This window comes from Excalfactoria chinensis, chromosome 4, assembly GCF_039878825.1.
Source record: "Excalfactoria chinensis isolate bCotChi1 chromosome 4, bCotChi1.hap2, whole genome shotgun sequence".
Lineage (NCBI taxonomy): Eukaryota > Metazoa > Chordata > Aves > Galliformes > Phasianidae > Excalfactoria > Excalfactoria chinensis.
In genome coordinates this window covers 56,626,059-56,650,158 of record NC_092828.1, presented here as the reverse complement: position 1 = coordinate 56,650,158, position 24,100 = coordinate 56,626,059, and the positions used below count along the sequence as shown (strand labels likewise).

Below are 24,100 nucleotides of genomic sequence, written 5' to 3'. Positions count from 1 at the left end.
ACCCCTTATCATTTAGAAGGTGAAGATTTCATTGCTCACTTTAGTTTCCATGCTGAATGTTGCACACAAGAAATTTCAGTCACCTAAAATAAGCGTAATAAAATCCATTGATACCATATGGTATGTTTAACAAATTCATGCTTAAAATACATTCTGAACTGTAGTGAGATGTTTATCACCTATACTTCTCATGGTTTTCTGCAAGTATTGTATATGGTCTATCAAGAACATAATTTTTTCTCTTCTTGTTTACCATAAACTCACTTGTTTGATCATCATTTGGTGAATATTCACTTGGTAGATATTTAATAATTTAATTCAGATGTCTGAGTCTTGTGTTTTGTGGCTTTATTTCTTGGCTTTCCCCTTCAGAGGCTGCCAAAGCTATATCCCAACTGTCAAAGGATTTAGTGAATGATGTAAGGGGAAGTTATTGTTAATCCAAACATTCCACTGAACTAGCCAAGATAAAAACAGCTTATGCTTTTCCACAGCACTGTAGCTTGGTGCCATTCTCCAAAGCAGATAAGAAACAGGTCCTTTTGGCCATGAGGATATCCTGAAAGTGCTTGTTTTATGTTAGGAAGGAGTCCTAGCACTCTGTATTCTACCCTTTTGATGGTACCAAAGTGTCATGGAAATGCAGGGATGAAAGCAAACTTCACAAGGTTATTAGGAAAAAGTTGGGGACAAGCATGAACCAGTATGGTGATGCTAAGATGTGCAGTCCCTCCATCCATCCATTCATTCCTGGTCACCAAGGAGAGCACCCGACCTTCCTCTCAGCCTGGTTTTCCCAACTGCAGAATTTGGTTTGATTCTTGTGATGTGGCAAGAACAACAGGTTTTGTTTGCAGCCCTCATTTAAGCTGATGAGCTGCACAGGGCTGCCTGGTAGTTCACTACTGACATCATCTATCATATTACTTGCTTGAGATTCTTAGCCCCTTTCCTTTTTCCTGAGCTCCCTTTTTAACATCTTTATACTCTCCTTTCTCTATCCTGTTCTTCCAAATGAACAACCTGTCCCAACCAGTTTTCCATATTGTTTCTACTCTTACTAACTGATGCCCAAGTGTGATACTGCTCTAAACATTCCTTCAGTCATGTCAGCAGTGTATGGTACTTCTTGTACTGTCATCTTCTAACATTCTGATATGCTGGGTTTCCATGCTTCCACTCCCTCAGAGAACTATAATGCTCCCATTGAGTTCAGCTGTTTCTCCCCTAAGTCCCCTTGACCACACTGATTAAATCCAGCCAGCACTCAAGGCACGTCTGTAACTTCAGTCAGCTTCTCTCAGTGTTATGTGCATGTACAGTGCAGTGTCCAGTAATATCTCACGTCTGTCCAGTAGTTTCTCCTGTCTTGTCTGGTTACCTTACTTGTGTGCAAGACCTATGTTGGATGGGTTTTGCCTGCAGCCCTACCAGAGGTGTGATTTGTAGTAGGATCATGTACACATCGACTATCGCTGATAAGTGCTTTACTAACCTTTCTTTAGAAAAAAATTCAGGGCCTGGGACTTATCTAGTTTTATTCCAACATTTATTTGTGTTTGGGTTGTTTTGTTTTGTTTTGTTTGTTTTTCCCCTGATATCCATCTAAGTCTCTGTTTACTTCGAATTAAACAGAATTTATTTACTTATTTTACCTTTTCTGCAGTGGTCGTGGAGTAAAACTTATCCCTTTTCCATCCATCATAGAAGAAATTTCACTGTAATGCCTTCAAAGACTAGAAGACTGCTAACCTTTCCAAGTGGTGCTTCTATATTTTTCCTGATTCAGTGTAGTTGTGCAGTGTTTAGAATGTCTCTCTTTTACATCAGAATTGTTCTTAATCCCACTCAATTCTTAATTCAGATAATTTTCTTCTGCAATTCTTAGAGGCTATGGTCCAATGTAAGATATCTAAGATCTGTGCAATAAGAGCTGATGGCATTATCAACTGATTGTGTTAAATGCAGTGGCAATACAGACTGCTAAATATAACTGCCAAGACAATGAAAAATACATTAAAAATACAAAATGAAAATGAATGAAAAATAACAAAATCAGTGATCACTTCTGAAACATTAGGTTGCTGACGGCACACTGAACATCTCAGATACAGAGATAAAAGCCTAGATAAAAACTTGGTTTCTCAGGACCTAGACCCTATTTCTTCACTTTCCTGTAAACTGTTCAGTTTGATAAAAACCTATTTCCACTTTTAGGAACCTTCAGAACAGTTGTTGCTGTACCTCCTTACCCAACCTTCATTTATCCTCTGCATGGCATGAAGCTAAATGGAAATCGTAGAATTATTGGAATAGGCCAACATATGCTTATGAAAACTATTCAGGCAAATTTCTTATGTTTTGGTGATTCCTGAGATTGGCTTTTTTGAAAAATCGGTTTTTGAATGTTAAGCACAATCTTCTGAAATAGTTTCCTGAGTTACACGTGAACTTGTGCCATTCAACTAGAAATCACTGTTGTTTGTATGAGGGGATAAAAAAGGGCAAAACCAATTTGGAATGTCTTCCTCACCCTCTGAGTGAATATGACTGAAAAGCTCCATTATCCTCAGCTTCCTCTTTTAGATAATTGTGGTCTCACATGTATCAGCATATAACTCAGTAGAGAATTTTCATTCTGTTATTTCATCAACAGGAAATGTTTGGAATTTGCATTGTAAAACTTCCAACAGTTTGGATTTTGCTGGTTGTTAATAACACCACTGTTTCTTGTGGAGGACTCCCCTCACAATAACTGGGCAGTTCATTCTTGACTAAACACTGACACCATTGTTCACTGTTAGATTCCTTGCCTTTCAGTAGTGTCTTTTGGTTCAATTATGAGCTTAGCCACGAACAAAGCAAATGAGTATTACGCTATTTCCTTTCCAGAGTAGCCTTTCTTCTTTGTCAAGGTCTTTATACATCTGAAGTGTAAACTGGGAGTGGTTCTCTGTTCTTGTGTGAATGCAGCTCTTACATATTCAGTTTAGGAGCTCTTACTTTGGAAGGGTTGTCCATAGCTCGCCTCTGCTGCAGATGGAGGAAAGATTATTTGTTGCTACATGTGAAGTTATCTGTCTGTTTCTCTTCCTATTTGCTATATTTATTGTTTCATAGTAGTTCTCTCTATGGTGGAATGTACTCAAGAAGAATAAACATTCAAAAGTCAGGACCATATAGTGTTATTTTTTTTCCTAACCAGTTTCTGCTAAAACTCACTGTCTTAATTTGTTTCTTGTTTTTTGATAATGGATTTATTTATTTTTTATTTTTTATTTTTTTTATATTGTCTGTTTATTATACCAATTTCACTTTCCCAGGCCATCTGGAAAACTGTTTTTTCTTTAGATCGTTCATAATCTTCCACTCAATGAAAAATAAGCTTTGACTCCAAGAGGAGACACAGGAGTCTTGCTGCTGCTGCATCATCTTTAAGCTGAGGCTGCTGCATTTAAGAATACCAGAAAGTGCTAAGAATAAGAGTCTACCTGTACCACAGCTTGTGGGACAGGGCTTAGCATAGGAAATTCAGTGATTTTAGAAGGTTGTGGTCTTAAACCACACAAGTAGTTTTCAAGAACTTTGGGTTGTTGGCTGTGTGATTGTAGGCGCTCCATTTGAATACAAAACTAGTGCTGAAGAGTGGGTGGAGAGATGTACTGCTGTATTAGCAGGGCAGTGGTGTTGGCCAGTGCGGTTCACTGGGAGCATGTTCTTGTCAGAAAAAATAATATTCCCATGGAGAATGAAAGAGAAATTTGATTTCTCTGCTGCGAGAAATGAATTGCAAGTAACATCTGAATTCCTTGACAGTGGAATTGCATCTGCAAAGTTACATGATGCTTTCAAGAATAGATCTTAATGTTTCAAGGCATTTCATTACCAAGTTGAGATGTGTAGCAGAAGAGGTTTTTGGAGGAAAATACTTTTTTTGCTTTTTCTAAAAGATTTTTTTCCGTGCCCCCCAAATATTGGTGTTATCAGAAAATGACCTTTTGTGTTAGGCTGAATGTTTCTGTTATTTAGGAAAAACATAGAAGAGCTATGTTCTCTGTCAGCGGAAGTGAAACTGTCGGTAGTACATTTCTTTATTAGAAAGTAAATTTCTTTATTTAGCAGCAGTTATCGTCATCCTTTCTGCATTCTGTTAAGCTGAGAAGAGCAGTACTTCCTTCCCAGCTCTAGTTTCATTGACACCTGCTCAGCTTCATGAGCTCTGCCCTGCTGGCTCTTGGCCTCTTCCTTTGCTTTGTCAAGGAGAAAGACAACCCTGCCCCTGTCTACAAATAAATCTTTCCAGTCAGTGCACTGGGAAACTTTAAACTGCCCCATCTTGCTGTTTGGCATCTGGTCTGCATTCCACTTCCTATGGTGAGGATTTGAAACTCTGCACCCTTGTGTCACTGTGCAGTCTGTAGCAAGATATATATATATTTTCATATATATTCATTTTCAGTAAACCTCTCTTGTACGGGATGCTTGGATTCAGAATGGAGCAGTCAGTGCATGCATTTATCACCACCAGGATTTATTTACCAGCAATGTGTAATTGCTGTTCCTGTTTCTCCAATAAAAACTGGAGTCTAAGGAGATTTTTAGGTTTAATGATGGGAGCCCACGTTTGCATTTATCTGATTAGTAAACCAAATTTTGATTAACTTAGGTCTGCCTTTTGTAGCCATGCAGGCCAGACTGGAGTACTGGAATGGCTTTTGTGGGTTGATGTTCCTTCACAGCCCACACAAGTACCCTTGCTCTCCTTCAAGACAGCCTGGTTATGCCTGCAGGAACTGATTTGTGCTGCATTTCATAAACAGAGTGCTTCTGTCTGCTGAAGGAGAACAAGAAAGCCTGAGGATCTTTGAGGGCTGGTGGATGGCACTGTCTGTTGGGTTCCAGTGCATGGGAGGAGGTGTTTGGGGGAAGCAGTTTCTAATTCAACAGGCATTCCCCTCTTCTCTGAGAAGAGAGAAAATAACAGGCTAAATGGAGTTGTGGACTGGCACTGACAGGTAGGTTACCTGTTGGATCTTGTTGACTCAACTGACTAATAGGCAAGTTGCTGGAAATGTAAATATACTTGCTAATGGATTTAATCTGTGCCTTTGTGGTCTCTTAGTAGAAAATGTTAACTTGGGCCTCTTAATCTGCAGCCTGTAATTTATTACTTCTGAAATACTGAGGATCTGTGGAAGTCAGAATAATCTCCATACTGTAAGGAGCAGGTGAAGTTTTTTAACGACATCTAAAATTAGAAGATATCCAAAACTTCTTTAAGATTCTCTTGCAAATGCTGAATACAGTGAACTCCTTAAGTGATGTTAACAGTGACGTGTTGTTTTTTTTCCTGCTGTTCTGGGGTTATGTTAAAATTAAGTTAATTCTTTGTCATTTCAATAGATGTAGCGAACGTAACAGAAGTGGCATAAGTGGTTTCATACATTCAGACCAAGGCGTGTTCATGTGGCATTAGGCTTTTTTTTTTTTTTTAAAAGCATTCCTGAGATACTGACATTCATAAAACAAGTTAAGATATCGTTGCTTGAGACATGACCTCCTTATATTGATTCTCTTATGGTTTATGCTTACTGTAGTTGGCTTGCTGGATTTTAAAACTGAGAGTATATAATCCCCTCAAGGTAGGCTTGGATGGCTTGGATATAGAGAGAAGAATTTTCCTGTTCCCTTTAAATGTAGACATTCCTATCATCATACTCTGCTAGTGTTAGAGCAGTAGTAGAATGGTTAACTTGATAGACAGAGCAGAAGTTGAAAGAGACAGAAATATGTAATTTTGTATTCATGAATATTTAATTTGAATGCCTGATATATTATATTGAAAGTGATGCAGTTTGACATTGACTGCTTAAAGGGAGGGTTGTGTAGCAAAGACAAATACAGTTGAGATCCTTAGCTTATTTCCTGAGCTGAGAGAAACTTTATTTACTGTTTGTTTCTTTTTTACTCCGATCTGTCAGGCAGTTTTAAAGAAAGTAGCATTTATTACTTTTAAACTTCCAAGTTGCAAATGCTCTCAGTTAATGATCAGTAACAGTATAAGTAATGTTTTTTCTTTCACAAGTTGAGTACACAGTTTTTTGTAGCTTTTTATGATAGAGTACTGGAAAATACTTGGAATCCCTTCTTATTGTAATAATGTGCATATTGTAACTATGAACATTGTTTTCATTTCTGTGAGTCAGAAGAACAGCTCTGTAATTCACTGTGAAATTTAGCAGTTAAATCTTGGTCACTTTCTGTACATGAAAACTCTCACACACTTACTTTCTGAAAGGAAGAAACATTCCATAGTTTTCTGTGTAGGCCTAGTGTGAAGCTCCATGAATGACCAGGGATCCACAAAATCCAACTTCATCAGTACTCAGTAACACTATTGTTTAATCTGTACAAAGAAAGCAAGGGGGTGACAAATCATCAATACCTGTAGGGCAGGCAAAATTGTGATTTAAAGCCATCTGTTATAAAAGTTTGGTTTTGGTTACGCAAAATGAGAAATGCTTTCTTTGGGATGTGAGAAGGCTTGTTTTTCTTTAATGAAAGAATTATTGGCATATTATACCACTGACAACATTGGAATCTTTATTTGTTGGCTGTTGTGGAGGGAACATCCCATTTTGATTTAGTGATTAATCGTATTTTCTGCTTTAGACAAATACTGTTAGTATTTCCCATGCTTAATGCTGCACAGCAGTGTAGCAGAGGACTGATTTGTAGCCAGCCCTTCTGGTGTATAAACCTCAGCCTTTTCTGTCTGTGTTGTTGGTTTTGTTTGTTTTGTTTTGTTTTCCACTGCACCAAATTGCTGTGTTTTTCTTTGGACTTTATGTTAGCATTTGTTCGTTGCCTATTCACCTTACATTTTGCTTCTTGTGTAGAAGTACAAAAAGATAAGCAATTTATAGTTCCACTCGGTGAGGTGCTCTTACCAGCTGGGGTCTGGCCTCTGCTGCCTGTGTCTGTCCTCATCCTCTTGAACTCTTTTCTGAGGAGACTTCACAGCTTTCTCCCTCTCAATGTCAGTATAGGGGAAACTGGCAAAAACAACGCAAACTTCTTACAGTTTATCAAGACACGTTATTCTGTCATTTCTGTGAGCACTTCTCCACTCTGCATGCTTCTGAAATGCACACTTACCAGATTCTCAGTCCTCCTTTCTTCCTTTTCCCCTTGAGAGTGTGCTGAAGTGTTTCCGACAAAATTAGGAAGTGAATGTCCAAAGAGTTTGGGCCACAGGATCAAGAGCTCTGAAGTTAGGGAATATCTGCTCTGAGAATGGCTGTACAGCACTTTGTTTGGCCCAGACTTGCCAGATATTTGGTTTCCAGTTAGATATTTAGATTAGAGTACTGTTGAAAATTCAGAGTTGCTGTGGTTACCATGAATTGGTAGGCTGACTCCCACAGTAAATCCCCTGCATGGCCCCAGGGCTGGGTGGGTGTAGACAATGCTATTTAGATTCATGTTGTGCCAGATCTGTAATGTATCCCTCATGTTTTATGATAAAAGCTTTTCAGAAGGCCAGGTTAAGCCTGCAGTGTTTGCTCCTCCTCGACTCTTGGCAGCTCTGCCCTGGCCTGTGATGGCTGCAGTCTTGGAACTGAATTACCCCGTGTCTCTGCCTCACAACTGAGACCACAAGGAACCTGTCTGCTTTGCCACACTTCCCATCTTCTTGTCGCTCTTTCAATGCTGCTGTTGTGTTCAAGAAAATCCAGCTTTGCTGAAATTTCCATCATTCTTCAAATTCTGATTCTTCTTTGCACCAAGATCAAACCCAACAACACTTTGTCTTCTGTGAAACTTCATATGAATTAGAAGCCCTGTTTGCTGGCCAGATCTAAATAAGCTACTTTTCAGTCTTACACTGATGTTTTTTTCTTTTTCTTTTTCCTTATAATGTGACTGTGGGGCACCAGTGAATACTTCAAAAGAGATGGATTAAACTTTTACTCAGTCAACTAACCTTCTCATTTATTACCACTATACCTCTTGATTTTGTTCCTTAGGTTAACGTAATGTAAATACTAGAAAATACATATTTCAATGCCTAACCACTTTAACTGCATGTTGAAAGCTGATTATTTACTCCTTAGTTGTCCATTCTTCAGCTGTTTACAATGTTATGCATTGTTGCAGGAATTTGTGTGCTCTCCAGTGAAAACTATTACTTATCCTTCGTCACATTCTGGTGTTTAATTGCTGAGGCTGTTGACCTGATCAAGTAAAGCAGTTGCTGTTTAGCTGCAGCCTCTAAACTTCTAAAGTTTCTGCATTTGTTCATGTACTTTAGATTAACATTCCTGACACTGTAATTGGAAGAGATAAGAAATTCCAAGATCTTGAAACAACTTGGAGCTTTATTTATTTATTTATTTATTTATTTTTGAGTTAGAACTTGGTATCCTAGCTTGATATTTATTTTTGTTTGTTTGTTTTGCTTCCTTAAAGGAGCTAAAACTGACTTGTCTGGCAACGGAAACTTAACCCATGCTCTTTTTTCTTTAGGCGCTCAGTGTTACTGAAACTCTGATCAAACCTTTGGAACGATTTAGGAAAGAGCAGCTAGGAGCTGTAAAGGTTTGCCCCTCATTTGCTTTCATGATAAGCTTGTTTAATTTCTTTACTTGGATTGCAGTGCAGTAATGACATGTATTTGGCAGAGGGATACTGTTGTTTATATTTCATGTGTTCACACATTTTTCTGCTTTGAGAACTTGCTTCAGAAACAAATGGAAAGTATGCTTCAAGAAGAGAAGAATGTGTCCTTTCGCTTCCTTCTTTCCTCCCTCTACCTTATCTCTTCTGCCTGGAGTAGGAGAAATATTGCTAGCAGCCTTTTCTCCTTCCTAATGTGTAACCTTTTTCTGCTTTCTGTTTGCAGTTGCACAATCAGTGGCTGAAACATATTAACCATCCAAAGTAGCTTATCCATATGCTTTTTATCTTTTAATTCTTTTTCTAGTCCATGAAGTGAAAACAATTTTTGTTTTAGTTTTAAATCAATCACCAATTGCTCAATATGAGTGGGGAAAATGTTAAAGACAAGTTCTCATTTGAAGAAATTTGGTTTGGATGGAAAGAGGAGCTGGGGGGAGGAAGCACAGATATCTAACATTGTTTTCTACTTTGAAAGTAAATTCATACATTTTTTTGAACTACTACTCTGTAGATGTTTTGTTTTGTAATTTGATGACATCAACAGCAGTGATAGCTAAGAGCTAAGATGACTGTTTAGTTACAGGAGAGCTATATTTTATGTTAGCAGGAATGAATAATATGTTCTGAACTCAAGTTCAGTGTTTATGCGTGGAAAATGCTCAGCCTGAGTCATTGCATTTTAATAGTGCAGTGGCTTTTATAGTTTTATGGCTGTTTGAGAAGTATATCAGAAGTCTGGACCAACAACCAACATACAAAAAAAAAAAACGTTGGTTGGAAAATTATTTTTTTCTGAATGTAATCTATTTTCATAGAGACAGTTGTATTAGTGGATTCTTTCAACTGAATTTTTTTGGTCTTAGAGGACAGTGCCATCTTTGGGCTGATATTTATTTTTAAATTATCTTATGTTCTTCTTTCATTTCCTAGTCAGAATTCTGTCCCTGATGTTTTTAGCAAGAGATGTTACATACTCACATCCTACGCTGGATATTTTGTTTGGGTGTATGACTATTCCCTTAACTTCCTGCATACTGTTTCTGTGAAGTTGAAGCTCTTAATTGTGATTTGGACATTTTCTGGTCAGAACTCTCAGTTACTTCAATCAAGAAATTGGAAGAGAAAAAGGTTATCAGGAGTAGTCAACATGGATTCATCAAGGGAAAATCATGCTTGACCAACGTGGTAGAATTCTATGTTGTATAGGAGAGCAGTGAATGTACCTTGACTTCAGCAAAGCATTTAACACAGTTTTCCATAGCATCCTTGCAATGAAGCTTAGAAAGTATAGGACAGATGTGTGAACAGGGAGGTAGGTTGAGAACTGGCTGACTTAAAGAACTCAAAGAGTTGTAATTGGTGGCATAATGTCTAGTTGGAGTCCTGTAACTAGCAGTGTTCTCCAGAGAACAGTACTAGGTCCAATCTTGATCAGCATTCTTGTTAATGAACTGGATGATGGGATGGAATACACCCTCAGAAAGTTTGCTCATGATACAAAGCTGGAACGAATGGCTGACCCACCAGCAGGTTGTGCTGCCATTCAGTGGGTCCTGTACAGACCAGGGAGTTGGGTGGGGAAGAACCTGATTCTGTTCAGCAAAAGTAGGTTGTAGAGTCCTGCATCTGAAGAGAGATTCAGGAGATTCAGTGTGGTGTGGCCACACTTAGAATACTGTGCCCGGTTCTGGGCTCTCCAGTTCAGAAAAGACAAGGAACTGTTAGAAAGAGTGAGAGCTTCACATTGATTTTATTTTTCTTGGAGATTTTTGTTTATTTTAAAAATGTTTGTTTTTTTCATGGGTGCAGCAACAGTCTGATAGAAGCTGGAATTGAGCACAGAGTTCATAGAATGTTTTTGAAATCAAGATACTTTGATGGGTATGGAGCTGAAATTACTAAGATTTTGGGACTGAAAACCTATTGGAACTTCACCATAATGAAGTAACGGGATTTTATTTGAGTTAGCCTTCAGTTTATTAAAAGAATGAGTTAGAAATACTTTTCCATGTTTAAAGGAACTGTGATAGATTGTTTTTCTTTGTTTCTGATTAAGTACAATTTTAAAAGATAAGGAAGAAGGGTTTACTTAAGTTTTTGTTTGTAAATGAATGTTACTTTGTTCCTTTGTCTAGGAGGAAAAGAAGAAATTTGATAAAGAAACAGAGAAGAACTACAGTTTGCTAGAAAAACATTTGAATTTATCAGCTAAGAAGAAGGAGGTACAATTACAAGAGGTATTGTTGCTACTCTTCTTCCTTCAATTTACTGTCTTTAGAACAGATAAATGTATTTTATACAAATGCAAAAGCAGCGTGCATAGAGATAAAATGAAAAATTCTGTCAAACTGAAAGGTTGCTGAGAAAATTGGTATTTGCTCAACTTGATGGTGTAGCCCTACAGTTGTCCAATTGTTTTTCATTTCAACTGCTTCACCTGAAACGTATATGAAACATAGAGTTATGAGAATAGCAAAATGCAAGAATGTTGTGAAAAACTGCATGTTTCTTTGCTGACTTTACCGTATATGTAATTTCCATTACATTGTATGTACTGAATAAACATTCTGTTTTGGTATTTAATGCTAAGAGCATCAAGACTTATGATCCTGAAAGTGATGGGTTTGTACTGCTTTTTTTTCCTTCTCATGCTTTGCAGATCCACTTTTTTTTCCCTAGTCATGCTACAGTGTTATGCTACAGATAATTTCTAGCTAAAGAATAAATCTGTTTTCCCTGCTATTCCTTCTTTCCCTGTGGGTTCATTATCATAATAATCTTTATTTGTAACAAGTTTTATTTTCTTTCTGGAGTGACAGCAAATAATATGTGAGAATATTGCTGAGAAATCTTGCATAGACTTGCTGTAGGCAGAATGATTTTATTTCAGTGAAGTACAGTTATGCCAGAGTTGTACGATTAAAAACTTAGTATTTTCCTCAAAGATACCTCTTCTTCTTGACTTCTTCCCCAACTCATTTTACACACACACACACACACACACACACGCACATATATATTATATAAAATATGCACACACATACAGTCTTTCACAAAAAAAAAAAAAAAAAGAGGTTGATGTAACTGATAAATTACCTAAGAACACTCAGATTTAATTTCATTTCAAAACTACTCAAGTTTCATTAGTAGGCTGTGTCTCCGTGATGTACGATGTACGGCATCGGCCCTTGTGTGGATAAACAAGTTTCTGTTGTGGAGTTGAGTACTCTCACAGAAGTTCATGGGCATTATTTGTATGTAAGTGCCTGGAGTTTTTAATATAAATTTTCCAAAAATTTGATGGAAATAATATAATAGTGGAGTGTGTCTTTGGCTGTTAGTAGGGGGATATTGGAATTTCAGTGAAGCGTGGTGTGATAGTTCTTTGTTTCTTTGGCAGTGTAATAATAAAATAGCTGTATTCGGTATTATGTTCCTGTGGAACTGGAAGGAAGCTGACACCCAAAATAATAATAAAAACAACAAAAGAAATGGGAAAAAAACCAAACACCAACAAACAGGCTTTGTAGTGGCTTTGGTGTATTTAGAGCAGTCTTACCACTGATTAGCCAAATGTCCTAGTAGACCAGCTGTGTAGCCTTTTTTCTGTCCATGCTTCAGTACATGTGGTATATCACTGTAAGCTCTGAAGACAACTCAGACAACTCAAACAATTCCTGTGTTGCATTATTCACAGGATTCATCATAATGGCTTTGCTTTTTGAAACACTTTTACTTAATGACATGTAGGTAATTGCTTTCTTTCTTTAATGGCGTTTGCTGTTGAACCTCTTTAGCCACTGACAGATTTCTAGCACAGACTAGCAAAGCACATCTTAAGGCAAAACTGTCTCAGCTTATTTGACTTATCCTCTTAAAGTATAGAAGTCAGCGCTTGAAGGATATAGCCTTAGCATTTAAGGCAAGGTGTATGATGATAAATGTGACCCTTTTATCTAGACTTCTTCCTATTTCCTTCTGTAGTTGAGTGTAGAATCTTTAGTGGACCTTACAAGAATGCTTTCTATTATCACATACGCAAAGACTAAGTCTTAATCACTCAATGTATCACTCTGTCCTTTCTTTAATGTATTTTAATGAATATCCCCATTAGTCAGTTCTTGAAGTTTCATGGTTGAATGAAGATACATATAGTGTAAATTATAACTTAAAAATATAATATAAAATAAATTATATAAATATAATATATTATAAAATAAATTAAATATATAAAATATATAAAAATATAAATATATATTAAAATATATTATAAAATATAATAAAATAACTTAAAAATTATAACTATAAGAAATAATTTGTACATCCTATACAGTTAAATATGTATGAGTGAATTGCATTTGAAATACAACTGATCAATATGATGTTGGCATTTTACTGAAGAGAAAAATCATCTGTAGCAAATATGGTCACATTTTTCAATATTTAATTATCTAAATAAAGTTGTGAAATGTGTGCCAATAAATGAATGTTATTTTTTTCTTACTTTACTATTATGATCAGAGAGAGCATGGGTGTGAAATGGATCTAATAGCATTCTGCATGTGGACAGCTGTGCTTTGCAGTAGTAGCAATGTGTTTTCAGCAATTTTTTCAAACTTATTCTGACTGGAGATGGTCTCCCCTGTTTTTGATGGAAGACACTTTTAGCTCTCTCTCTCTCTCTCTGTTCATGCACCTTTTCAGCATCAGTACATCAGTGCTCAAGTACTTGCTCTGATTTATTTGGCTAGGTTCCATCAAAGAGAAGCTGGAAGAAGAGTTATCAAAATGTTTCTAAAAGCATAGTTTCATGAATCAAAACATGATATGTTATCTAATAAAAGGGAGTAGCTGTGTCCCTTTGAAAGTAAATAAATGGGCTCTGTTGTAAATGAATATGTCCTGGTCTGGAACAAATTATCTTATTGCTTGCAACTTGTATGCTATACATGTGTTGGTTTGAAGCTGTCTGAAAAATGTCTTTGAAACCTCATAAGCTCTATTTTGTGTTTAGGCGGACAACCAAGTGGAACAGAATAGAAAACACTTCTATGAGCTCTCCCTTGAATATGTGTGCAAGTTGCAAGAGATTCAGGAGCGGAAGAAATTTGAGTGTGTGGAACCTGTAAGTACCAGTGAATTAATGCACTCATAAAGGACTGAGAAATAACGCAATTGGAAAAAAGCCACACAGCTCTGTTTTTTGAGAAGATGCATGCTATTGTGTGACTTAATGGAATTTATAGCAGTCTTTCTATGTCTGTGCAAGTTCTTAATCCAGCCACACTTAGTCAAACAGCTCAAAGCTTATTTTAATAATTAGAATTAGATCTGCTGATGCTGATTTTTATTTTTTTTTCTGTACTGCAAACAAAAACAAAACTAAACAAACAAACAAAAAACCAACCACCTAAAAAACAACAAAAAAGAAACAACCTTGGTCTGTGGTGTGAGTTAGAACAGAGGATTCAAAAGAATGATGACAGGCTCAGCTTTTTTTACCTTTTGAAAAATATTTTTTAGCCACTGAAATCTTATCCTTGATTAATGTAAGGAATTGTTTTTCAATTTGAAGGTGGCACTTAGAAGCCTGTTAGTTAACTTATATCCACATTGGTCTTCTCAAAGCATGCTTTTGGCTAAAAGCTCAGTATCGGGTAGTTTGAAATGTTTCAGTTGAAGTGGAATTGAATCTGTTCAAATCCTACTTTTCTTACTTTATTCTTTCCTGTGTCATTTACTTCTTCCCAACTATCCGACCTAAACAGAAGAGGTGCACTAGTGCACACTCACCCAGTTTGCAATATGGTCTAAGATGACTTAAATCTTTTTTTGAATCAGAACACTGAAGTAACAAACTGCAGTACAGATAATTCTATAGTTCTAAGAGAGTTTCAGATCCACATTTAAAAGGCAGTAATAAGCAAAGTGGTTGGAGGGAGAGCATTTGCTTCCAGCCAAACCATTTGACTCTATGATAAAACATCGTCATTAGAAGGCAGGGAAATGACTAGGGAAATAGTGACTAAGAAAGTTTGTTATATCCTCGTGTCCACATTTATTCCAAACGTCACTGGAATCAAAGCAGGTGACGGTAAACGTCATATAGGGAAGTTTCGGAGATAGGCAATATACACTGTTTATGGTCAAATTTAAAATAATGCTCAGACATGAAATTCCAGGGACAGGACCACCCCAAAATGTTTGTAGCTGACAGTTTGGATGCAAATAGGTATTCAGAAATGGTCGGCATTAGTAGAAAGTTGTTCAAAAATAATCTTTTTGTCATCTTTGATCTGTATGGAAAAGATTACATGCAGCAATCGTATTTGGGTAAATTAAATTTCACATTCTGCCAAATCTCTTATTTGTATTTCAGGTCCTGTCATTTTTTCAGGGTTTGTTCACTTTCTATCATCAGGGATATGAACTCGCTAAAGACTTCAGTCATTACAAAATGGCCCTGCAGATAAATATACAAAATGTAAGTTGTGTTTGATATTTATGCCTCTTAAAACTTTTGTCAAAAATTTTTGTATTGCTAAGGCTTTCCTCACAGTTAGTGCATTGCTTATGAATTCTAGAGTTGTATTGCCATCTTCTGGCTAACCAAGCACATCGCTCAACAAATCATTGCTGACTCCAGTGGATTCTCATTATCCTCTTACAACAACAGCAACAAACAACAACAACAAAAAAACAATCCTAAAAACCAACTCATCCCTGTTGATTTGCAACCCGGGGCTGCCGCTAGTTACTGTACACCAAACTGTCCAGTATGATCAGCTTGGGTTTGAGAATGCAGCAAGCAAGAAGACAGGTTGAAGCAGTGCAATTGGCAGAGCTAATAGTGATGTGATCTGGTCTTTTTCTTGAAGTTTATTAAAAAATAAAACTGATTCAAAATTAACTTAGATGTGCCTCAGGACTTGTTTTAGCAAACAGACCTCTTACTCTCCTGTGAGCAGTGCATCATAGTGCATCTGTTTTGTTAATCCTTAAGGGCACCTGGAATTAACACACAGAAAATACTTCCACGAGGTTGCAGTTTATTTTTAGAAGTGACTTAATGAGCAGGTAGTAATAGGGAGACAATAAAGCAGAAGAGAAGATTAGGGTTATTATAATACACAGTGACGTGATTGATTTCATGTCTCAGGATACGTTTCTTTTAACTCTATTTCCATATGTCTGAGTTTTGTTCTCTAGAGATTGTTTTGTGTGTGTTTGTTTTTTAGTTGAGTGGGGGCACTCAATCCTAGTACATTTATAAGCAGAAGTCAGCTGAATTTTTATGAATAAATAGAAAGAGAAAAAGGAAGCAGGGCTTAAATAATCTCTGAGATAAGAGGAGAATAAAAGGATGTATCTGAAAAGATCATGAGGATGTGACACATTTTCTGCAGTGTTAAAGATGAATGAAACATCCCAAAAGAAAAATGAGCTAGGACTTGACTGCATTATAGCTAAACTGCCAACAGAAGTCACATATTAGAGGAGCACAAGATTGAGTACAGAAAGCCTAGCTGTTTGTCAATGACTTGAGACTTGTCAGCAAAGTTGTAGTAATTCAGAGTAGTGATCACAGATGAAAGAGGGAGAATTTCACTCAGATCTGAGGATACTGATTCTTTGTCTGTCCTAGAACGTTTACCACTGAGATGTCCTCACAGTCTACACTTTTGGAAGCAGCTGGGCAGAGTGATGTCAGAGCAGCAGTTTCCTTCAGGCAGATCTAAACTACAAGGTCTGCTTCAAAAGTAATGCCTCCTAATTCATTATGTTGAATTACAGCACCATAGGCAGATGTTTGTGGTATGAAAGTAGAGGTTGAACCTTCCTGTGAATATTTGGTTACGTGTTGCCATGTGATGCATGGCAGCAGAGGTGCAGTCCGTCAAAACTCTCTCTGACACAGAAGTGCAGATGAAGCAGAGGTGTGGAATTAAATTCCTCCAGGCAGCAAAAAAATGGCACCCGTTGACAGCCATCGAATGTTTATGGAGTCCAAACAGTGGATGTCAGCACAGTGAGTAGTGTGTTTCAGTAGTGGCAACAGCTACGTGAAAGACAAGCCATTTTCTTGGTGGCCATGCACAGCTGTCGCAGCATGGAATGAAGAGTGTTTTGATTAGCTCATTCACATTAATCTGTGAGTGGTAGCGACTATATGAAAAAACAGTGTTTTGTAGCTGAGAATTTGCTCAATCAAAAAGTATTATTATGCTCTTTGTATCTGTTGTAATTTTGTGGAAATAATTAGGAGGCATTACTTTTGGAGAAACCTTTGTGCTTAGTACCCAGTGTACAGATGATTGTTTAGGCTTCTATCTTTGTTTTGGTCTCTCATGAAATAGTAAATTACTGATCATGCATTAATGTGTGGAAGTTTAAGAATGCTGCTGAAAACATCTCTACCTTGCTTACTGTCCCGTAAGAAAACCTCTGCTTATATTGTTCTATGAACATATAAGTGGAGCTGTAGTAGCCACACCCAAACTTTCCAGTTCCAGGAGTTCCCATGCCTTCTTTTCTCTAAAAGTTTGGAATTATATATGTGTGGAAATAACCATATGTACAGTGTTCATGCACACATTTTATATACTTTTTCACTCTCTGTCCTCCAGAAGTTCCTTATCTTTCCATCCTCTTTGCCTGTCGTGTTGTTCAGATCATTTTTACTTCAAGAGTTACTTTCATTTCCCTTCTACACCATGCCTTATATGCAAGCATATAAGCTTGCATCTGGAAATATGTGCTTTCCTCAAAATGCATGCACCAACTGGGCAAAATACTAGCTTGGAATTTGAGTATATATTTTCAGTTTGTGCAGTTTGAGTGAGTGGGCATATGGAAAAAACTAGATATTACCATGCTTGTTTTGTTATTTGTGTATTGCTGATAGTCAGTATCATTCAAATGAAACTGAAGAGTTTGTTACATCAGGTGAAAACTTTTCTGTTGTTTTGTTTACTATTATTGTATAATTAATGAGTGCTATGGTTACTTCTGGATTCTTTTTACTAATGTTCTAAATATTTCTATTGCTACTGCTTGCAGACATTGAAATGTGTGGCACCCAGGAATAATAACAAGCTGGACTTTAATTTCTTTTTAATTTAAATATGTGCATATTTGTTTTGCATGATTCAGCTTTCATGTAACCATAACATTTGGCATATGAACAGTTTATCCATGTTTAATTTTTGGTGACCTTCCTGTCTTTTTTTTTTTTTTTTTTTTTTTTTTTTTTTTTTTTTTTTCCTCCCAATAACCACAGAGAATTTTTTCCTTCCTGATAAATAGCAAAGATCTCATGTGTTAAGCCAACATTGTAGTAGTATTTTTCTTAGGGAACTTAAACTTTCAAATCCAAGATCATTTTAAAAGTTAGTATTTCAATTTTCTCTGAACTATTCAGTGTATTATTTTGGAGGATGCTTTAATTTTGAATGTCAGAAAACTTGCATTGATAATCCTAAAATGGTCTTTAATCATCCTCACATTTTATAAATGGTTGTTTTAATAACTGCCAAGAAGAGCAGGTCTTTCTTCCACTCCCTTTACTAATGTTTTTTAGCTATCTTGTTTTAGACACGAAATCGTTTTGAAGGAACAAGGTCAGAGGTAGAGGAACTCATGAACAAGATCAGAAGAAATCCTCAGGAACATAAAAGAGCAAATCACAACACAATGGAAGGCTACCTCTATGTACAGGAAAAAAGTAAGATGATTTTTTTGTATTCCTATAGTGCCCATAATATGCAGGTAGTCAAACCTTATTTATAAAAGCAGCATGAAGACAATAAGAATTTACAGCTTATTAAACAGAGTCATCTGAATAAATGTTCAAAGTCAAGTTTTCAAGGTATGGAAATGTATTTTATGGAGGAAAAATGGTTTTGTCTGTAGTAGTGAGATACATACTTATTAATAAATCTTTCAACTTGTCAGTGAGCATGAAATTAGTCATACATCATTTATTTATATTTGAGGATAGCAAGCATTGTTTAGCATTTGTTTGAATTTGCAAAACTTTGGTTTTTTTGAACTGCATTCTTAGGAATCAGTTAAGGCTTCCAAGTGTCACTTCAGAAAGCAGTAGAAGGAAGCACACAAGTATGAAAGAGCACAAACTAGTTAATGCTTCCATTTTATGTAGGGCCTGCTCCCTTTGGTTCCAGTTGGGTGAAACACTATTGCACATATAGGAAAGAGACAAAGAAGTTCACCATGATTCCATTTGAACATAGATCAGGAGGGAAAGCTGTAAGTATATTCTTGTATTTTACTCTCATTGGTGCTCTGAAGATGCCAGGTTGTTTCAGTGAAGATGTGTGAAGTCTTTTTTTCTCTCCACCTCTCTGCCCTTTTGTTTTCTTTATTCATGCAATTCAGGCTACCACTTAAGGGCATAAGGTAATTGAATGAATTAATAAATAAGCCTTCTGCGGACTTTTCAGTTCCTTGTTTTTAGGAATCCAGAGAAGAAGAGACAGTTACTGTGCACTGTTGTGCCATTTAGATAGAATCTGGTTTATCCGTGAGGTGTACGACTTGTTGAAGTATAAATTGGGAAAGTGGGATAGTTTTAAAGATTTCTTTCCTGTGCACTCCAGTCACATTTTTTTTTCATAGATGTAAGTACTAAAAAAGGAACTGGAAAAGAGGATTTTAGTAGGTATACAAATTGTACCAACGACTGAATGTAATTTCAGATGTCTTTGATGGAATCTGAAGTACTCAAGACTGTTGATATTTGAATTGCTTTTTTTTCCCGTTTAAACTCTTGGGAGTTGAAAGCGCTCAGCACATTCAGAGATGAAACGTTAAGTGAATGTATGAAAAGCATTCTGTTGTGAGGGAAAAAAGATATCTAAAGATGGAAAACAACACTCAAGTCAAGCTTCCTGTAAATGTAGCACCCTGCTCTGTCTTCAAATTTGGTTAGAAATCACATTGTTGGAATTTTTTCTGAGAATTGTGTCCTGTTTGTGGAAGATGGCTCTCGCAATTAAAGGAATGTGTATAGTTACAAATACGTTGGATTTGGGGTAGTATTTCAAAAGCTCCAGAAGTTTATCTTTCATAATCATTTTAATGCTTTTGTGATTTTTGTTTTCTACTGATTTGTTCTAACTGTAATATGCCATTTTAGTTAATAAAGTATATGTGCAAGTATTTGGCATTCCAAAATATTTATGAAGCCAGTTTTGCTGCATTAAAAGATCTCTTCTCTTGAAACCCTCAGTGCAATTTTTCTTTCATAAGCCTGCCTCTGGAGAAGTTGAATAAGACAAAAATAATTGAAATGTACAATTAATTCTGATTAAAACTGTTACAAGTCATGTGGCATTCACAGACAAATTTGTGTTTTTCTCAGTTCTTAAGGGTAAAATATGATCTAGTGTTGGTTGGTGTTGAAGGAAGGACTGGCTCTATAACAGTTTCCAGAGAGTAAAGAAAAGTTTGTTTAAATTAGTTAGCAGTAGACTTTAATATGGAGATTGCTGTGTCTGGCATAAAATAGAAGAATGAAGCTTTGAATTACTGGGTCAAGCATATAAAAACTCTCTTTTCACAGGGTGATGGGGAACTCTTCATCCTTACGTACTGCACGAAAAGAAATGTAGATACTATCGACAGGCGATTCTGTTTTGACTTAGAATCTTCAGACAGGTAAACTTAGTAATACTAGATAGGACTGTTTCTAACCAGCAGTAAATATTGCTGCAGTATTATGGTTCTCCTTTTCTTTCAGTTCTCACTCAAGCTGCCAATGGAAATAGTCATTGGAGCAGCCTGCAAGCACTTTTGTAGTTTACTGTATTTTACCTCAGTTTTTTGTAGCAGAACTGCTGAAGACCTAAAATGAAATATAGGCATTGTCTGAGGTATCACATAAAAGTGCAGATGAAAATAAGGAAACTGTTATGAATTGCTGTTATCGTGGGTAAAGTATGGTGGCTTAAATAAAAGTACATATAGCTATCACGAAAAAATTGGATAATTCATACAGTCATGGCCATTGTGTATCTATCACAAGCCTGCTTTCCAAAAACACCACGTTGCTATTGGATTATGATGGATTTTCAGACTGGAAATAATATAATTTTCAATTTTTCTGGCTCACCTCTTCCCTCCTCTTACTGGTGGGATGTGACAAGTGTAATACAGTAATGTTACACGTTTTGAACATTGTTGCTGCTGCCTTCTCTACTGCTTTATTTCAAAAAAGAAGAATTGCTTCTTTATTTATTTTGCTTAGAGAATCTTCAAATATAATGAATACTGCTTTTCATTAGCATTTAGTCTTCTTTTGTTTATGAAGATGAGAGAATCCAACCTAATAGGGTATTGCAGTTAAATAAGGCTGTGGTAATGCCATGTTCTTTTGGTGTATTAAATGCTACGTAGAAGTTCATGAAACATTACTGAGTTTTCTCATTCACCCCTTTTGAGCTCATTCCTTCTACCAATTAGTTCTGTCTATTCTGTGGTGCAGTGGGTCTTAAGCTTCAGCAGCTTTTCTTTCCCCATAGGAATCATACCTCTGCTCACTTAGAATGTGGCGTGGTTAATACTGCTTGTCTCCTTTATCCTGTGGTTGCTGGTATTCTCTAAATATGTTTGTAATAAGAGTTGCAGGCACTTGTGTTATTTTGGATCAGATGCTCTGCTGAGCTGATGTGGACAGTCAGTCAAGCCTGCCCCAGGCATGCCTGTTTCTGTAGCAAGCACTGACTGGGTAAAGGAACGCAAACCTACCACTAGATCTGAAAACAGTCAACTCACATGGCAGATATTATTTACAGCATGGGTGGCTTTTCTCATAAGGCTATAGTGGGGGGTCTGAACTTGCATTTTTGATTTGATAGAGATGTGGTATAGCTGTTATAACACTGTCCTGATGATGGGAATTACAGTAAACGTTTAGGCTCTTGAAAGCAACTCAGATCAGAATATTGATCAGCATGAAGGCCAGATTCCCAGCTAGAAAAGTACTATGAGAAATGTCACTGGATTCCCATCAGTGTGTCTTGAGTTCTGTTATCTGGAGTTAAACAGAAATGGATGGATAGCAGTGTTTGCTTGATCCTGCAGACAATTTGTTGTTCTAATAAAAGTGGGAAAAATATAATCTGTCTGTCTAGGTATAATAGACACAACTGGTCCACTGTGACCTTGATATCACGCATTTTTCTTTTAATAATATATGTGTATAGTACTTAGATGTTCCCTGGAGATTAGTTCCATGCTGCAGGCCATTAACTCATTTCCTTTGGTGTCAGTTCAGGACACACTTATCTTTCAACTTGTCCAAAGTTATAAAATAATGAACAAACTGGTGGCCAGCCATGGGATGTTCTTCATTCCTGTGCTTTGGAAGGAGAGAAAACCAGAGCATTTTAGGAAGGGCTTTTCTGTAGCAGATGTTCAGCCTTGTAAGTGACCTTGCTACAGTTTGTTTCAATCTGTTGGCTGAATGTTTACAGATTTTTCTTTCTAAAAGAAAGCCAAAGTTAATTTTTTTCCTTTGAATAAGCAAATGTAGAAAACTTTATATCTTATAAAAGAGACAACAGAGGTGTCCTAGTGTAGGAAAAAGCTTTTCTATGTACACAGATCATAATAGTAAAACAGGAAAAGAAAGAAGGCTTTGTCTCTTTCAACTTCAGTTTTATTGTCTAGTAAATAATATTCTGTTCAGCATATGCTGATTTTTAACTTGCCTCAAGGTGAAAAAGTTTGATAGCTTGACAGAATTATATTGAAAAGTATGGCTTGCGTATATGTAACTTTGACATAATTTTGATAATTATCTTTTGCAAGGTAAAATCAAAATAGAAGTATCTCTGGATGTACAAATCTAGTGTGCAAAATCTTATAGTTTTGAAGTAGAATTTGTGCTCATTTTGTCAAATCTACAGTTTTTAGAGAACATTTACTACTTAAAAGTAGATTAAATATGAAAAACACAGAAAATTGAGAGAATGCTATTAATCATTTATTTCTGTCTGTCTGTCTGCCTAACTATAGCGAGATTTACATATTTGCCAGAATTAGTGAGGGGTTGAATCAATGTTTTTTTTAATTGTCAGAAAAAACATTTATCCAAGCAACATACTGTGCTTTGAATTCTCCTTACTTTGTGTGCTATGCTGAACTGCACAATTACTCTTTTTCTTTTCCTATTACATGATACATGGATTTATGTTAATCTCTGATCAGTAAGGCCTTTGTTCCGTGGTTGTTCATTTTTGCTTGTTAGGAATGTTATAATAGTGAAGTTCTGTGATGACGCACGGCATTAATGCTTGATTATTTTTATAAAATACTTATGAGATAACTAGGATCGTTTGTGTCACTGCTTTAAGGTTGATTTTATTACTTTTTTTTCTTGTGTAATAGCACACTAACACAGACCAAGTCTGTTTAGACCTCAGAAGGCGTGGTCAGTCTCAGTAAGACTTGCGGTTAATATGATATCAACAATTGACTATTCTAAATAAATAGTTTGGAGATTACAAGTGCTTTTCTTTTTCCATTCCATCATCTCTGTTTCCTACTATGTACATAATTTCTATTCCCTTTGTTTCAAAGAGAAGCAGTGTTCAATAATTAAGCAAAACCCCTTTAAGACAATGGGCTTTTGACTGCACTTGGAAGTAGAGTTTGACAAGACTATATTTTAATTGCTGATGAATTCAGTTACTCTGTGTGGTTGCAGGCCCGGTGTCCCTGTGACCATGCAAGCCTTTTCTGAGGAGGACAGGAAGCTGTGGATGGAAGCTTTGGATGGAAAAGAAGCTGTAAGTGGCATTTTTTTAATATTCATTTGTACTGTAATGGAGAAATCTCTCCTGCCTTTCTGACCATATTTGTACTTTAATAAGCTGGATTTATGTAATTTACAAAATGATAAATTCAACAAAGAAAGAATAAAAATTGAATAAATGGAGAGATGAGTAAGTTGCTAAAGCTCATTGTCAATGTACATTAATGCTGATATGAAATGTATTTTTCTTTATAAAAATGCTATTATTATGAGTCATTTAACATCACAGTGGAGTTGCCAGTATTGTAGAAAACATCTAATATAAGCATGTTCACTGACGTACTGTATTTCAGTCTCAAGACTTGCACTAGTTAGTTATGGTATTATTTAAAAAAAAAAAAAAAAAAAAAACTAGATGGAAAAAAGAGAAAATCTGTGTCCTTGAGAATTAGGTTGCTAAAGTTTGCTTAATGTCCTGTTCACACCAAGAAATGGGTATGAGGAGCAGAACTGAAACAAAGCAACGGATTTTTCTTATAGTTGTAAATGTTACATTGGTCTTTCAGGGCCAAAAATAATGAGGCTTTCCAGTCAGTGATACAGACATATCTCTGTCACGTTAGTTGGCTACTGGGGATA

The 24,100-nt window shown here is 36.3% G+C and overlaps 1 protein-coding gene across 2 annotated transcripts in view; it reads left to right on the top strand.

Annotated features, from left to right (window-relative positions):
• ARHGAP10 (Rho GTPase activating protein 10) overlaps nucleotides 1-24,100 on the top strand; it is a 126,228-nt gene that overhangs the window by 35,273 nt on the left and 66,855 nt on the right. For both annotated transcript variants that reach the window (XM_072334663.1, XM_072334661.1), the window contains exons 4-11: nucleotides 8,530-8,601; nucleotides 10,818-10,919; nucleotides 13,697-13,807; nucleotides 15,062-15,166; nucleotides 18,277-18,406; nucleotides 18,845-18,951; nucleotides 20,267-20,361; nucleotides 23,414-23,495. In XM_072334663.1, the coding sequence (XP_072190764.1) occupies nucleotides 8,530-8,601; nucleotides 10,818-10,919; nucleotides 13,697-13,807; nucleotides 15,062-15,166; nucleotides 18,277-18,406; nucleotides 18,845-18,951; nucleotides 20,267-20,361; nucleotides 23,414-23,495 (804 nt within the window). The remainder of the gene's footprint in view (nucleotides 1-8,529; nucleotides 8,602-10,817; nucleotides 10,920-13,696; nucleotides 13,808-15,061; nucleotides 15,167-18,276; nucleotides 18,407-18,844; nucleotides 18,952-20,266; nucleotides 20,362-23,413; nucleotides 23,496-24,100) is intronic.